Source organism: Geospiza fortis, unplaced genomic scaffold (assembly GCF_000277835.1).
Source record: "Geospiza fortis unplaced genomic scaffold, GeoFor_1.0 scaffold603, whole genome shotgun sequence".
NCBI classification, from domain to species: Eukaryota; Metazoa; Chordata; class Aves; order Passeriformes; family Thraupidae; genus Geospiza; species Geospiza fortis.
Window position 1 is genome coordinate 322,281 of NW_005054460.1, and position 18,062 is coordinate 340,342.

At 40.4% G+C, this 18,062-nt stretch overlaps 1 protein-coding gene across 1 annotated transcript in view; it reads left to right on the forward strand.

The window, feature by feature from the left end:
- LRRC1 (leucine rich repeat containing 1) overlaps positions 1 to 18,062 on the forward strand; it is a 97,861-nt gene that overhangs the window by 29,336 nt on the left and 50,463 nt on the right. The window contains exon 3 of the mRNA XM_031062756.1: positions 15,065 to 15,182. Within this exon, the coding sequence (XP_030918616.1) occupies positions 15,065 to 15,182 (118 nt within the window). The remainder of the gene's footprint in view (positions 1 to 15,064; positions 15,183 to 18,062) is intronic.

Sequence of the window (18,062 nt, forward strand, 5' to 3'; positions counted from 1 at the left end):
GCACCGAGGCGGCGGTGAGGGGCTCCTGGGGCCGTGGGTCTGGGGTAGCAGCCCTCGGAGTTAAAGGAAGAGCTGGAGTTTCAGATTAGCGTTTCCCCGGAGTTTGATGGGAAATGAGCTTTCAGGAGCAAAACCTGGGGATCCGCGTCTTGCGGCAGGACAGGTCCTGTGGGAAGGCAGGGGGGTTGGTGCCGGAGTCGCAGGACATGAGTGTATATTGTGATTAACATGCACGTCATCGGAATTACGAGACCTTGGAGGGTATTCAGCCCTCCCCTTTTTTCCCCTTTCGGTAGATACTATCTGCTCCGTACATGGGAAAACCAAAACCCTCCAGCAGATAACCGCGTTCCCGTTTCTGCTTTCTACTCCTGGAAACTTCATTGTGCAAAACACGAGAGACGAATAAGCCTTTTCTGTGTCTCGGTCTAAGTCCTGGGCAGTTGTCAGTGTTTTGCTTCCCACTTGAAGCATGTACTCAGAGTTTTATGCATACTGTATTTTTGGTATTATTGTCAAAGGTGAATTCACTTTAAATTCAACATGATTTTGAGACCTTGAAGTGGTACCTACCAGTGTGCCTCTCCAGGTGGCACTTGCACATTTTGCCGGAGGGACTCCATGAGAGTGACTCCAGCGAGGCACTGCGGCTGCACAGATGCAGAGGGGGTGGGAGGCATACTCGACTTCTGACTTGAGGACCCACGGGCTTTCTTCCCCGTGTTTGTTCCTTAAACTTTGGACAACTCAGAAACCTTTGTGAGTTGTGGTTGGTAGAGTTTGACACGGGAAGAGTTACCTGGAAGCTACATCTAAAAGCTATGTGGACTCTTCCTAACTTGGAATCCAAGAAACTGAAGTCACTAGCCAGAAAATTTTTCAAAAGCACCTTTGTTTGTACCTGAATCAAAGTTGCTCTGTTCATACCCAGACTTAAACAGCCTTACTTTTTCCTTTTTGAAATTCAGTGCACTCACATACACTCTCTTTTTTCAACTCTACATAGTAAGAGTAATCGTGGTGGCTAGGTTTTCCTTCAGACAGTAGTAAAAATAGTCAGTTGGACTGATGTGTTAAATTTGGTTTTTTCTTTTGAAAAACCTAGGCACAAGTTTGCATCTTGTTGTGACTGAACTCTTTATCCTTCTGAACTAGAGCAAAACTGGTTTGCATAGCCTGTGTGTGGGTGCTATTTTTACTTCCAGCAGTTTTTACTGGCTTTGTGCACGGACCAAACTCAGGAGTCCCTTTGTACTAGACCTTTCTTATTAATGTTGGCTTTCAGGCTGGTACACATCATGTTACAGGGGTATTTAATGTGTGTGTGACTAAAATCCCATTGACACCCATGGCTCTTGGATTTAAAAAAAAGTAATAAATTCACCACCGACTGGTTGTACAAATGTAAAGGCTGATGTCTGTTCATGGTGTTACATGGTATTCATTTCTGTAAATAGAGTACAGCTATTTACTGTTTCTCTCTATTCCTTGAACCATAATATATGAAATAGCCTTTTTTTGCCCTGTGATGCTTAAAAAGACCACTTTTTTCCCATTAGTTGCATGTGACTATGCATTACATCCCATACCTGTAAGAAATAGCTGAGGGAGTTAAAAAACTCCAAAAATTAGCCTAGGCTCCTTGGCATTGTGGTGGAATCAAGCAGAAGTTGAAGTCAGAAAGAAGGTTCTTTTTGTCTTTTTTTTTTATTTTTTTTAATGTGCATGGATCATGTTACAGGAGTGCCTAAATATACTGTAGGAATATGTTTGTGGGTTTTTAGCTGGACTAGGAGGAATCTGAAGAAATACAACCACAGAAACATACTTGTATCTGTCCTAAGTACTTTGTGCCTTGTCAGCAATGAAGGGAGGCATTTTTATTGGGGCTTCCTGCACAAACCTGTGAACTTTCCTTGTCAGTTCCTTATTAATGATTTCTGATAAATGGAGTCACCTCATGTAAGTGTTGACTCTGCAGAATTCTGAGGTACAAAAATAGAGCTGCAGTCCTGAATGTGAAACTAATGTATTGAAGGTAAAACTGATGGAAGAGCCCTGTTCAACTTTTCTACCAGCAGATAGTTCTGAAAGTTCTCCTCTAGGAATCTGGTTGAGGAGAATCATGGAAGATCTCTCGGTGGAAGGTAGCTACAGCATACATTGCTCATTCCTGTTATATTTAAAGGGTAGTGTCAATGCAAAGTACAGATTCAGAATTGGTAATCAGTGCAAAAAGCTGGGATAGACCATACCTCTGGTAGAGAAAACATGGGGGAAATCATCAGAGTGTGTAATTAACAAACTATTGGGTCAGCATAGATAAAAGTGGTTGTTACATCCTTAATTTAGTGTAATTCATTATATCAGACTGACCTTAACCTCCATTAAGTTTCTTCTCTATGTTTATAAAGGCAGTAATACAAAATCAAGCTAGATTTGGGCTGAGTTGAGGCCTAAACAAGTCAGGAGAATTATTTAACTCTCAGTGGCTGGTTAGTTAGGTGTGTGTCAATGCTTGATGAAGTCCTGAAGTTCACAGTGATCTGTGCCAATTCCTGGTGAATCACCTGTGGGCTGTGCTAATGCCATAATATAATCCTTCAACACTGATAAGGTGTTTGTGCTGTTGAGATGGTTGTGATGCCCCTTAGGAAATTGCTGCTGTAAAGCCTCAGCTTGGCACAGTGAAGAAGAATCTCCCTGTAAACTGTCACTTGCAGCAGAAGTTGCCATGGATGGAGGAGGAGACCCCAGCTCTGCTGCTCAGCTCTTCATTGTGCACACAGGTAGTTCAGACTCAGTTCTCCAGTGTGGGCAGCTGTGGTCTGAAAGGTCTTTTGCAGTAGGTAGGAGGTCTTGTAAAGCTTCTATGAAATCAAGCAGATACTGGTGAGTTCTTTTACCAACTTTGCCATGGCTACAAATCTGACAGTGATGATGGCTTTATTTCTAGGCATCCACTCCACATGCACTTGTATTTTTTTTAATCCCTTCAAATGTAAGCTTTCTGAGGGAGATGAATATCAGCAAGTGGCATGATGAAATATGTGGACCTGCTGCATTTCTCTCAAGCTGATAAGGCAATTTGTGTTGGATGCACACACTTCCCCCCTCCCCCCCAGTTCTCTCTGCCCCCATTTCTATCAAGTAGCTATAAAAGGTGTCTTTTGGTTGGTTTGGTCCAATACACCAGTAAAAGCATATACTCTAATACATCCTAAAATCTCCATTTTGAGAGAGAGAAGTAGTCCTAGGCTTTGTTTAATTTGTAGTCTTTCCTAGCATACTTAAAACCTCTCTTATTCTAGAATAAGCTAGTAGAATGTGGTGTGTGTTAGGGTGTTAATGAAAAAACCCAACAGAAGAAACACACATAAAAATCCTATCAAAATATGGAAGACAACTTAGAGAATTGCTGTAGCATCTTGAAGGAAAATGACTGGCAGGACTCAGCACTATTGCTGAATTGTATGTTATGAGAGTCATGTGAAATATCCTCAGGAGAAACAAGCAATACACTTGAATCTTGTTGAGGGAATTACTTTGCTAGTTTTATTTCTGTTCTGTAAGCTGTCCAAAATGCATGGTAGAATTCTTCACCTTTTTCTAAGGGGAGTGAGTAGGAAGGGTTCATCTGGAAAATACCTGAAAAGAAATGTCTGAGAAGCAGAGAGAGGTGCCCCTATTATTTCTACTCTTCCCCATGTTTGCTTCCTTGTGCATTATTACATGGACCAGAAAAAGAACTTTCTCTGTCTCCCTTTTCCCTACAAATACTTTTTTTTCATCAAGTTGTATCTGTCAGCATTTTAAGAATACAAGGTAATAATTTTTGTTTGTAGAGTAACTTAAAGGTTTTTATATAATTTTGTTGCTGCGTGTTTGGTTTCCCATGTCAGTAAGTGAATCTTTGTCAAGGTTTCCTTAGCTGCTCTGCTGGATCCTGGGGTCCCTTTGCTCCATTCCCCAGTTACGGGATGCAGAACTTGTTCTTACGTTGTCAGTGACCTTCTTCTGTCTTTACCACTGGTGTCTCAGACTCCTCGCCCTGAATGTTCATACTCTCCAATCCTCCCCCATCCTTCACGTTCCAGCATCTTTCTTATTTCCTCCAACCCAAAGAGCTCTGTCTGTCGGCTGTTGCTGATGCTTTGCTTCTTCTCCTGTCCCTTCTGTGCTGGGTTCTTGACTGCCCTTGCAAACATCTCTTTCCTTTGTACTCTGCTCTTTCCCCTTCCTTTCTGCTGCCTCCCAGGTTCCCTCCTCTGCTCTTGCCCTTCTTGCAGGATAAGCCAGCCTGGTGGGATGTGCTGGAGGAGCAAGCTGTACACTATTAAGCTGCTGGTGGTTTTCCACAATAATGAAGTCTCTCTGAAGCCTTCCTCAGCAGATGTGGCTGTTCTCCCACAGAACTGCAATTTCTAGCTGTCAGCATGCTTCTCGCCACTTCTGTTTTACAAGACAAATTAAAGAGCTGCACCCTTTGGTCTGAAAAGGATGGGCTATGTATAGAGTTGGTGGTGAAGTGTAGCTCTTAACTTGCTTAAATAATTCCTTCTCCTGTGTTGGATCCCATGTGCCTTCTGTTGATTATTTTGTGTATCTGATTTTATTGGGGGAAAAAATATGATTGCCAGTGTGCATAGAGCAACTAAAAAATGTAGTTTGTGTGGTTTTTTTCTAAACCCATAGCATTTTTATTTTCCTTGGGAGTGAAAACTTGAGGAATTTTTCAACTCAGGCTGTAATGTGCAGTATATAATTTGCTGCATGTCAAAAACTATTCTTCACTGAAGAGTAGGCTTTCTGGCAAATTGCTTTGATAGAAGAAAATAACACATTCTGCATGATGCGTTTCAATAGCTTTTCTAATGAAAAGCATCAGATAAAAGTAAAATGCTTTCAATTCTATAGATCAGTCTGTAGTTGAAATGGTGTTTTCTATTCCAGTACATTAGAATTTAAGGGCAAATACATCCTGTCAGCTTAATTTCTCTGTGATTCAAATTTGCAGTACAAAACTGAATCCCTGCATATTTCTTTCTCCAGTGATAGAAAAAAAATAATCTTAGGAACCCTTGAATGCAGTATTATGTTTTGGCCTTTGTGTTAAATCACAGCATTCTTTGCATTGGTGGGTGGTGGAAATAGCTTATAACACTTGTTTTGCTGCCGTTTTGTCTTGCTGCTGCTCAGTTCTTTAATTCAAAGAATAAAGACCACTTTCCCATGATACTTCTAGCAGATGTTGTTTATGGAAAAACTCCAGTGGCAGAAAAAATTTCAAAATTTTTTCTATGCACTTAGTTTAGCCTAAGAGTCTGAGGAAGTTTTTTTTTCCTTTGGGGAATGATTTTTATGTAGTGTTTGTAAACGTAATGTAGTGCAGCACTGAATCATTTTGCATCTCTGAGCTTACAAATTATATCTGTCATCTGTGATTTTTCTTCTTGGTGTTATATACTGAAGCTTCTCTGTAGAGTTACTAGGTAGATGTGAGACCCTTTTCCCAAGAGACCTGTTTAAACCCTGGCCTCTTCCTGTGCCCCAGTTTCTTTGTTAGAGATGCTGCTGGTCTGCTCTGCTTGACGTTCAGCACTGTCGGTATCTCTGTTATGTGTGCTGTTGAAATCCAGGGTGCTGTTATCTTACCAAAATCATGTGAAAGCTCCTTAAGAAACAGTCCCACTGTTCTTCCCATACCATACCTTTGTCTCGCAAAAAAACCTGTTCTGGACTGAGTTTCACTGTTCCATCATTGTTTCTATCATTATGCAACCATAAGCCTGAAAGACACTTGTTTGGTCAGGGGCCAGTAATCTGTGGAAAGACATGATTATCGTACTATACCTCTCTTTAGATTTGTGTTTATGGCTGCTTAAGTTGTACATATATAGGAACTTTATTTCCTTTTATTGAATGCACAGATCTCCTTGAGTTTGCAGAGATGTGGTGGGATGTCTCGCGTGGCTGGAGTGCTGCAGTGGATAAACACAGGCTCTTTAAGGACAGGCCAGGAAAGCAAGATGGGGACTTGCCCTTTGGATGAGAGAGTAGCAGTGATTTGTGAAGTTTTTCTTTGAGATGGATGATGGGCCGGCTGAGAGCAGATTGGGATTAGTGTATGACATTGTTTGGGTGTGTGCTGTAGACTGCTTGATCGGGATGAAGTAGTCGATGATGCTTTCTACACGTAACTGGAAGAAGTCTCATTTTTACAGGCTCAGGCCCTCACAAGGGTCTTGAATGACATGACAGCTGGAAGGACAGCACATCAGGACATAAGCAACCCAGGAGTTTTCTGAAGTGCTGTGATGGCTTCGTAACACAGCTGCTCAAGGATTTAATGGACAGAGGTGATCTATTGGACCTCATACTTAAAAAAAAGAAAAGGCAGGTTGAGATGTGAAGATCAGGGTTGTAGTAGCTGTACTGACCTTGGTCACCTTGGCTGTAGTGACCGTAAGATGGTGGAGTTCTGTGTTCTGAGAGGAAGGAACAGGACAAAAAACAGCATATTGAGAAAACAAACTTTGGTATGTTTAGGATTCTCCTTGGAAGACGTTGGTAAAAAAGATGTTTATACTTGGGCATAGAGGACCTCATGAAGTTCAGTAAAGAGAAATACACCTGCACCTGGAGAGAAATAACCCAGTTCTTCAGTACAGGCTGAGAGCCGACCACCTGGAAAACAGCTTTCCAGTAAAAGGCCATGGGTAACCTGGTGGACAAGTTGTCTGTCAGCCAGCAATGCTCCTTCATGACAGAGAGAGCCAACAATATCCTGGGCTGTGCAACACAAAGCATTGCCGGCAGGTGATCCTTGTCCTCTGGCTAGCATTGGGGAAACAGACCTGGAGTGCTTTGTCTAGTGCTGGGTATCCTAAAAGAAGAGACATGGACATACTGGACATACACTGTAGGGACCACAATGACTGTTAAGGGCTTGGAGCATCTCTCAGGAGAGAAGGCTAAAGGAGCCAGAATAGTTAAGCTTTGAGAAGAAAAAGGCTCATGGTTGTACATAAATACATGTTAACCAGCATGAAACTTTGGGATGCCCTGTGACCTTACAAGAGGCAGTGGGTGAAGGCTGAAACACAGGAAACTGTCTGAAATATGAAAATACTTTTTTGCTGTGAGGATGCTCAAACACTGGCTTGGATTGTCCAGAGAGGTTGTGCAGTCTCTGTTCATGAAGATGCTGTAAACGTGACTGAACATGGTCCTAAGTGACATTCTCTAGGTGACCCATGCTTTGAGCAGGGGTGCAATAAGTGATTTCTAGAGCCCCTTCCAACCTCACCTGTTTTATGATTCTGTAGAGGGCATATCAAAGATTTTGCCTGTCTTTAACTTGGGTGTTTTTAATGATACAGACTGAATTGTTTTGGCTTTCAAGATTTATTCACCCTCAAATGTTTACTTGTTTTACTTTCTACATTGATAATATGGTGTTTTTACACATCTTGCTGTAAATCCTTAAAGAAATACTACTGTGTGATTTGAACAAGCATGTATTTGCAGTTAGTGTCAGAGAGAGAACTGTGCCACTGGGTGAAGCTGAAGCAGACTGTGCACACACAGTAAAAGTAGTTTTATTGAAAGTTTGAGATTGTTTTCAGTATGACAAATGCTATTTAAAATACTTGCTAAGAGCGCTGGTAACTTGAGATTATGTTACCTTTTGTGACCTGTTGTGATTATTGTCAATTAGTACTATCATGCAGTATATGCTTGAATTATTAAAATCCATAATAGTTTGTAGAGAAGCAACATTGGATCCTTATATTAATATACCTATAAATACACCTAGAGCTCTGTGTTGAAGGCTACAAAGAAGTTTATTACCAGTTAAGTATGTCTAGGTTTTCTCCTCCTACTTTCCAGATTTTTCTGTTGTATTGCTTCACACTTGAAGAAATACTTTACCTTTTGACATCAAATGAAAGACCACAGTCTGATGGAAGCAGAGGAAGAACTTAGTCTGCTGTTTCCTAAACAAAAGAAAGTCATTATCTTCCCTGTTATGTGCCTGTGATTGTTCAGAAGACTTTTGAGGTGTGCTTGGTTTGAAATATTTTCTAATGGCAGTTTTTTGTAGTAACAGCTCCGCTCTACTGATTTTTGACCTGAGCTGAATGTAATTAAGTACTTTCAAGACATTTCAATACCTTTAACTTTTTTTTGTAAGGTGTGTACTGTTGTAGTAAACTGGTAGCATTCCCTTCTCTTTGTGATGTACATAGGTGAGACAAGGTTTGTGGGCAGAGATTATACATCTGTACCTCTAAAATAAATTTTATGATTATACGTAGAGTTATTTTTCTAATTATATCAGTTGGTCAAAAATAAAGACATTACCTCCTGTCAACAGTCTTGTATACTGGAAAAATGCATGCTAGAAATTCATTAGAGAGATTAATGTGGGCTTTGGTTTTTTTTCCTCCAAATGGCAAATGCATTTAACTGCAATGAATCTGTATTTCATTGTTGTAGATGTTTTCTGGCCTCTCTTAAAGGCAGAGGTAGTCCCTCTCACCTTGGTGCTCTAACAAACAGCTCTAGCACGAGTGCTCTTTAACCTTTGTTGCTTCTGCTTAATTGATATAAGAGAAAGTAGATCCTTGTCTGCCAGGAACAGTGGGAGATAACCTGGTCAATGCATTGCTTGGTAGGGCAGCATTTTGATTCAGTGCTGCAGTGGATTGGTTTTTGAGAGTGGATAGTCCCCTATTTGTCTTCTTTTAAAAGGAATGCTAACAACTGAGAGTAGGACCTGCAATTGGCCCATCCTTGTCAGTGGTTCAGAAAATGGCAGGTGCTTTGAAAATGGGGTGTCAGAAATGTAGCAGGTCGATGCTGAATACCAGCTTCAGTGAGGCATTGGTGCAATTTTTTGCTCTGTCTCTGTAGGCCTTCCCCCACAGCCTGGCTGATCTTTCTCTTGGGCTTTCATTTCAAGTACCCATTGGAGGGAGAGACAGCAGCTGCAGCATTTGGTTCTGTTTAGTATATGTGCCCATGAACTGTGCTGTTTCATTAATCTTTTCTCTTGTTGTGAAATCTACTAATTTTATTAATGTTTTGTATGGACTCCTGCTTCAATGTCCACCTCCATGATGTTTTTCACTAATATTCATGATCACAAAGTTGGTAGTAGAATGTTGCAAGACCAAAGGATAGCTTGAATATATTCTGCATACATGGTTGTGTGTGTGAAACAATCTTTCATCATGCCAAGTATATATAATAGTTCTGGCTTTGCTCATGGCACATGTGAAGACAGAATTAGAGACCTCAGCTGCATGGAGTGGTTGTCCATTTGCCAGCCTGCCACAGAACAGGCAGGCAGAGGTCTGTGTGCTGCTGTCCATCACCAGCTGCTGCTGCATCTCCTCATGGCTCCAGAGGAAGTCCATCAGCTGCTGCTTTGATGTAGAGTTATCAATTGCATGATGACCCTGCTGTGCTGCACTGTGATTTCATCCCTGCCCTCAGAAATTGCTTCTGTATCTAAGGGAGTATTTTATTTGAAAATTAAAGTGTGTTGTGCCCAAAGGATCACGTGGGATCCATATTTGAGAAACCCTGTTGCCTTTGCCAGCTGTCCTTGCTCACAGGTGAAAGGAGACAGAGTGACTTGAGGAGTCCTGATGTTGCTGGCAGGCTTTGTGGGAGATGCCAAACTGATAATGCCCATGCTAGGCTTTACTGGAGTCTGCTGAGATCTCTTTTCACAGTTCATGAATCCAGAGTAGGATTCAGCTTCCTCAGCATTTTATTGTGCAGCTAGTTTGGATGTGCTTCTACAGGAAAGGTGTCTGTTTTCTGTGCTCTTGCTGGTTTTCCTCAGCACTCTCACCCGTGCTACTGGCAGAAGTCTCTGGGTTGGATTTTTAGACAATGATGTACAGGACTGCATCCTAGAAAGAATTTTTTGCTCACAGGTTAGTTGTGGATTTTGACTGAGGGTGATGTCTTGAGGCTGGAGTGCAGGGTGCATTACAGCTTGCTGGGAGCTCCAGACTGGGATGTCCACTGGCTGACTGGAGTAGAAGTGATACTTGAAATCCCGCCAGTTGGTGAGTGTAGGGCACTGAGTGTCCTCTCTCCTTGGAATCCTTAGCACTGAGTGACCCCTACTGATAGTCTCTCAAAGGCCTTTCTGTTGATGACTTTGACAGAAGTGGAGTGGAGTGGAATGAGGAAAAGCTCACCCTTCCCTCTTAGCCTCTGCCCTTCAGGCAGATGGGGAATGTGTGTGTATGCTTGTGCCAGAGCCTGGTTATTAAACCCATTCTGAGGAAGCTGAGTGCTTGGATTCACTGGTGCTGCTTCACTATGGGATTTAATCCTTGTTTTCCTCATGGTGTCCTGAGCACCAAGCAGTGTGTTCACCCAAAGTGGGCTGGGCTTCTGTTGTATTGCACTAAATAGCACAATATTCTTACAGGCTTCCTCTGCTGCCACTGATGCCAAGCAACAGTGCAGACAAAATGGTAACTGCCAGGGGGTAGGGACCTTGTTGGGCAGCAGCTATGTTGCAAGGTTATTTCATGGATTTGATGCCTTATCTCTTGTTCATTGCTTTTCTTACCAAAATTACCTCTTCTACTTGTGTTTGCCTGAAGAAGGAGCTCAGAAAAAGATCTTTCTGAAGCACTATAAAAAGTGTGGGGAAGGGTTGGCTGTAATTTCCCTTATCCGGTGACCGAAGGAGGACACATAGCTGGTGATTGGAAGTAAACAAATGAAATGGTGTCCCCATTGATTTTTGTTTACAATGTAGAAGAAGAAAATGGAGCCTGAAGTAAGATTTAAAACAAGAATGCATTTAGGAGTTAAACTGTGTTTAAGTTACTATGTACCACTTCTTAATTCTAAGGCACAGATAGCCTTTAGTTGGTCATGTGTAAGTTTGGAAAATGGCTGAAATAAATACAGACGTACTTAAGAAACAGAGCCTAGTAACATACTCTGTCTTAGAGCTTACTTAATTCATTTTAATAAAATAATGTAATTGCCTGAAGAAGACTTAAAAGCTGAGGCAGCATGTGTATGTGGAAAATCCATATTGGCATCTGAGGGAAATCTGACATAAGAGCAAATGCTTACAAATTCCTGATCTTGTCAGGAACAGCTCAAGTGCTTGCAAAAAAAAAAAAATCCTGAAGCAAAAAAAACCACCAAACCCTCATCTTATCTAGTGTGTGTGTAACCATGAAGCAAGTTAATTTGCAATTTTCTTTCTCCTTTACATCTCATTCTAATTTCTACTGCTTATGCTAGCCCATTGTGAGAATTAGGCAGTGGGTTCTGCCTAAAGAGAATTTTTAATTCTCTTTGCTGCTAGTTGTGGTTGCAATAGCTAGTAGTAGCCTTTTTATGGAAATGTTGAGCTTAACACAGTAAACATTTAGTTATGCTACCTGTGCCAGGTGGGTTTGGAGTGTGACATGTCTCTAGCCCTGCAAAGGCTCTAGCAGCTCAGATGATGCTGAAATGTTGCTCCTCCCCTTAAACAGCATTAGCTGTAAATACATCTTTGTTCCCTCCTATGTGTTTTACTTCAACTGTTTATTGTTTTCCTGTATTTCCATTTATGTTTTTTTTTTATTCCCATCAGCTAAGGTGCTGAATTTTCAGGGAGAATTCTCAGGCATGAGTATTTTTTGTTTTGGGAGAGAACCATTGAAAGAAACCCAGAGATATGTTGTCTTGGCCACTTGCATGGAAGAAAATATCCTACTAGTTTGGCATAATTCTCTTAACTTTTTCTTTTCTAGAATTGAGTGCCAGTTGTAGTGGTATTCTTAAAAAAAAGGGTATAAAAAATGAGGGCTGTGGGATCATACTGTCTGTTTATACTTTTCAGTGAGTCATGAACTTATCTGTTACTTTTTTTCTTCCGTTGGCTGACATCGACCCAATTTTGTCAGAATGAAGTTTTTTTTAAAATATGTGTCTGGGTGAGAGAGTCTTGGTTAGTTTTCCAGTGAGAGAAGGGATCTGTTCAAGATGTATATTCTTAGAAAATCCATATAATAGAAACCTCTATAAATTCTTTGATAGCAGGAAAAGCTTCAGTTGAGGGCCAGGAACTGGTACTAAATAGCAAGTTATAGGCTACTTCAGTGCTTATGCTCATGGCATTATTTTTCTCATTGAGGCACTATTAATTAGGCTGGCTAAACTAAGCAGCATTAGAAGTGTTGCCAAGATACTCATAGAGGCATTGGGTCTGCAATCAAAACCAGCTATTAGAGCGTGCTGGGTGGATATGCTGCTCTGGCCAACAGCCCCATTGCACTTTGGATCGTGTTAGAGCTTACCAAATAGAGGCAGAACTGTGTTAGAAACATCAAATTAGGAACATGTTTCTTGTTGGCATGTATTTTAAAAATCTCAGATATTTATACACATTTGTATATATACATATATATGTTTATGTTTGTTGAACTCTATTGAGTAAGCTTTTAGTTCTCTTTGTTCTCTGTTTTCCCTTCATTCCCTTTGTGGCCTTTTTGAAAGGTAAAACATATATGGCTAAAAGGAATTGCTTGCCTCTCCAGCAGTGCTTCAGAGCACTAATGATGTGTCTTAGAGAAAGGAAGAACACTTAATGAAATGGGACTAGGATGCACTAAACATGCAAGAGTGATCGAGTCCTGTAGTTTAAAGGAAAAAAAACAAACAAACCAGAAGTTCAAAGAAATGCCATTTGTGTAACTGCAGTTTGATTTTATCTAGGAAATGGTGTCATTCATTAAAAATTGTTATACAGATGGAAAATAAACCTTCCAGTTAATTTTTCTTTTAAGTAGTAGTCAGCTGAGGAAACAGGAATATCTTTAAATATTGTGTAATATTGCTTGTTGCACACGTGCTCTGCACATTTAATAAACACGGACTGCATTGGCACGTGGTACTCTGAGCGCTCTCAAACCTTCCAGAGGATATCCAGCTCTTTGGATGACTGCTCTGTCTTTTAACCGTGTTCCTGCTGTCTTTGCTCACTTGCCATTGAATATCTGTCAGGGACAACTGTTGCTCAGATAAGATTTGTAGGAGAACATAAATATTTATAACTTTCATACAGTTTAGCAGCTACACACTGCTTTGAGGAACACATTTTGGCAAGTATTTACTCTGGAGTGTTAGGACAGATTGGGATCTCTTCTGCAGAGTGTACTCCTGCTATGTTTTCACAAAAGTGTCTTTAAGTGCTTTTCTAAGCTTCTGATGGATTTTTGGTTTAGGCATATTAATAAATATTTAGAGAAAGGGCTACATTTGTTTTAAGGTAAGAATGGTAATGATATGAAAATGCAGTTACGGATCTTTTGAGGACAATGAAGGATTAAAATGCATTTGTGGCTATTTTAATTGGAACATAAGTTTTTAGGGAGCTAGAAATATGGAATTACAGAGAATTTTACCTTCCTCTTAAAATTTCAACTGTGTTACAAAACACTTTTAATATGGGGGAGGGTGGAGGAGTGCCATTCTGACTCAAAAATGCCTTTGAAATTCCACGTTCAAATCTGGTGCATCTTTTACTGTCGAGTGTTTATAAACTTTTTAAAGCTCGATCCTTCTTATCCCCTAAAAGGAACCCATGTTTTTGAGGGAAAACACATTTGTTTCAGATGTGGTTTATTTTTCTGTGGCACAGTGTATACTGTAAGATTGATGCAGAAGTGCAAAACTTTGCATTTAACCTGATTTATGATCTTGACCACTCAAAATAAGATTGAAAACCTGTATTGTAATACAGATTGATGAAACTGCTTTTGCCTTGTGTCCTAGTAAGATGCCTTACTGTCCCTTTTTATGTCAATCTTAGTAATATCTGAGTGACATTTAGAGCACATACTCCATCACTTAAATAAAAAAAAACTCAAGAAGAGGTGCTAATTTCCTAGAAGGGATTGTAGGTGATGAAATGTTAGTGGGTACCCCAATTTACAATATCTTCCAGTTACCCCAGGGTGGCAAAACCGTGGGGGTGTAGGCATGCACCCATCCTGTGAGTGGGTGAGATGCACATGTTTGACTGCTGGATCAAACTCCCTGCGCACTCCAGGGGCACAAAACTCACTCAAAATTGGAGGAGTCTGTTCAGTTTTGATCAAGATGACTTATGTGTCAAGTCATTTCATTCTGCACAAATCCTCACCCCATGAAAGACCTGCCTGGAAGAAAGGAAAGTTTCCGTAAGAGCTCCACAACTTTCTTAGCAATGCCTACATCTCAGTATGTTTTAAATGATCCTTTTTCAGTCACCAGCTGCTCCCAGTGCCTGGGATTGACCTGACTTTCAGCTTGGCCTGTTTGATGGTTATTTTGTCTTGGGGGCTGCCAGACCCCCTGAGCCCATAGCTGGGGTCAGGGAATGTTTGCACGCTGCATTATGTGCTGTGTTCTCACATGGACAGGGCTGGGCTGGGTTTTTCCTCAAGCAAAGGAGACCTGAAATGCTGCCCAAGTTTCATTAGTCCTTCTGAAACTGGGCCATAGAACAGAGGGTGTCTGAGGCTGGAAGGAAAGCCTGCCTGGGGGAGGCTGGTTCTGTAACCTAGTTGGTTTTGGTGTTCACTGCTGAAGAAGACCTTGTCAGCCCCTCTTCATCACTTTTCTAGATCTTGTTCTCCCTCTGCATTAACTTCCTAACGAGCCCTGGTGTGTAATTAGGATGCTTTTAATTACTCTGCTTGGTAGCCTTGCCCCATTAATGACTTTAAGCTGGCACTCTGGATTTTGCTAGTGTCTATCTGCAATGATCTTTAACAACAAGCTTTATGGATTTTTTTTTTACATGCATTTTCATTTTAAGTAAAATATAGGTTATTTTCACATTCAGTTTGTCTGCATGTGAAAATTAAAACAAAATGTTTGTTCTGGTACAGGTGTGAAGGAGATCTGCATAACTAATGCCATGAAATAGCTTTAATTAGCTCACATTTTGAAAGTGATTCTAGTTATTCCTCATCATTTATCATGCCTATATGTGAGTTATGTGAATATTTTCTGAAATGCAATTTTTTCTTTCTTTCAGCCTTTCTTCCAGCTTGTGAAGTTACGGAAACTTGGACTTAGTGATAATGAAATCCAACGGCTCCCTCCAGAAATAGCAAATTTCATGCAGCTGGTGGAACTTGATTTGTCTAGAAATGGTAAGCTCCAAGGTTAATTTGTTTGATTCTATACTGTCCTATGACATGGTCTAGAAAACTGTGTTAGTAGGATTTTTCTGTCTCAGAAATTGTTATCTATGTCCTACAGAACACTTTCTTGTCTAATTCATGGATTTACCTTTAGTTCTGGAAGGAAAGAGCAGAAGGGAGCTTGTGGTATAAATACAGTAATAAAATAGTGTTTGGCTGTAGTTCTGTGTTTCTGAGAGCCTGTTTTATTTTCCAATTTAAAAAATGCTTCATGTGGTAGTTTCATATGTGTATCTGTCACAATGTTGACTTCTTTTCCCAAGCTCTCTGAAATGCCTGGCATTTAGAGATGGAAAAAAACAGAAAAAAGAAAAAAAAAAGAAGTTGAAAAAAAATAAAGCTGCTTTCTGTCCTAAAAAAAGGACTGCTTGTGGGTTAGAAGTCTAGTTCTTTATCTCTGCTTTGGTCTTTACCTGGGATTAGCAAGAGGCAGAGTGCTGGTATTTCTAGTTGTACTTTTGGAAGAAGAATCAGTCTGTTTGTCAACTGCAAAGATAAATTCAGAAAAGAATGCTGGGAGAAACTACCTTCTAAAATGTGTTTTTGGAAACAACATGGGTTGCAATGCTTGCTGTGTATATTGTCCTGCACTGTGATGGAGCAAAAATATCTTTTTTTTTCTGTGGCCTGGTGAACTTACTAGTTCTGCAAGAAGTTCAGGGGCTGGTGGGTCACCTTTAAGCAGTCTTTTGACCCAGTGATCTAAAACCAGTGAATCTGTGTTACCAAATTAGAGCAACTGTCAGCTATTTTTGCTTCTTTACATGCAGTGGATGTGCCCAAAATGCTCTCTCAGCTGTGATGGAAGGGGTGGGAGCGATCAAGGTTGTGTAACCTTGTAAATAAATGAGGGTTGTAATTGAATATTCAAGAAAATAAACAGTGTAACAGGGAGCCTTTTTTTCTTGATGGTTTAAATTCACATCGACTCTTTGTGACGGAAGAATATTGTTGGTACTTCACCTTTCTATAGCATATTTCCTTTATTTGTTTTGGTGCTTTAAATTCCATCTCTATCTGATAATAAAATTGATGAAGCGTGATGAGTCTCCAGGCAATTGCTGAAAAACTTCTGTGAACCATATAATTTTATGCACATTTGGAAAACCTTTTAAGAGGAAAAAAACAGAGACTGAAGAGACAGATTAGTTAAAACATTTTAGAAATACATGAACATTAGTTGATGTGGTATTTGGCTACTGAGTTTGGCTGAGTTGGGTGCTGTCAGTGACAGACCTCATACAAAAAGAAACCCTCTGTTGGCTTAGTAATTCTCTTTGCAAATGAATAACTAGTTGGAAAAGATCTGGTGGATCAGAGCCATGTGAACTCTTGTCAGCCTGGCTTGGAAGTTGGCTTGAGAACTGAGCTGTAACAAGAGCAGATGGTGTGAATGTTTATGGCTGGGTAGATGCGTGTGTCAGTAGAAGTTACTGCACAGGGAAGTATTTTTTCCAGTAATGGGTTGAACTAATGCAGGTGGCAGGGAGCAGTTCCTTTCCTATATCCAAGGTTCAGTGTTAATTACCCATTTTATTGCATTGCTTTCTTTTCTCTGTGGTTCATTGCAGAAGGTGACTGATACCATTTCCCTCTGCTTAATTATGTCACAGTTACTGCATGACTTGACTCTTCAAATTAAAAATGCACCGTGCAAAGTGGTGCAGGGGGGCCATGGTGGAAAATAACTAGTCTTACTTTCCACTGTTTGGCCATTTTTATGATTGTCTCATGGTTCTCCAAATCAAAAGGCATAACACACCATCTGGGATGCTGCAGGGGGAATTCTCACAAAAGGTTTTTGATTTTACAATACTTTAATTTACTAGCTTTGTATTTTGAATCCACCTCCCAGTATGTCTCATTCTAAACCTGCCACAGGTTTGTCCTGTTCAGTTGTTTGCACTCCAAAAGGTTTTCTTTTTCTGACTGCCCAAAATTACTTAGAAAAAAAATAGGAATGCTTCATATTCCTTTCAGGCAGAGAAAAACAGCTCTGCTTTTCAAAATGCAGTATGCTGCATGAATAGGAGAGTGTGATGGTGACATCTGAGCTTGGGAAATAAGAGATCATTGTTCTGTGTTTTTTGTTGTTCTAGTTGTCTGGTTTGGTGCACTAATTGCCTTCAGTTCTGGCCATTCTGTTTCCTCAAAGAGCTTAAAAATACAGATATAAATTCATTTAATGTTCTCTGCAAGTGAATAGCTTTTTCTATTTTAACCTCTCATCACAGAAGGAGGAAAGGGTTTTGAATAAACAGAGTACTTCCATTTCTGCCATAATAAAATGATAACATGCCTTTCTTTCTCCTACTTTATAACCCTTTGGTCAACATATGAACATATGGCTTCACATTTGAAGCCACGTGAGATGGTGGGTGTGTCACAGGGATGGACTTGGGTGCCCTTCCAAGCTGTGGTGCCCAGTTGTGCTTGGAGCAGCTGTGAGGTGCTGAATCTAGAGGAGGGGTCAGTCTCTGCTGATGTCTGCAGGTAGCTCTGTGTACTCGTGCCATACAGCATTATGTGCCATGTAGGTAGCATTGCTTTGTAGACACTTGGGAAGGGTCCATAGGGAAACTCTGACATGTGTCTCTCTTAAATTCTCAGGTGTTCTAAAATGCCCAGTACATGTTAGTATATATGTTAAAAATGTGCTACAATAATAAATTCTTTAAGCAGTTTCTTGGTTAATGAGTGAATCTAGAACTACAAACATGCTTCAAAGAGATAAAACTAAAAAGTCTTGAGCAGATGTAAATTTGATGCTCCCTGTGTATGTGGGAGAAGTTTGGGGAGGGTAAGGATAGCTTCAGTGGTGCATAAGGA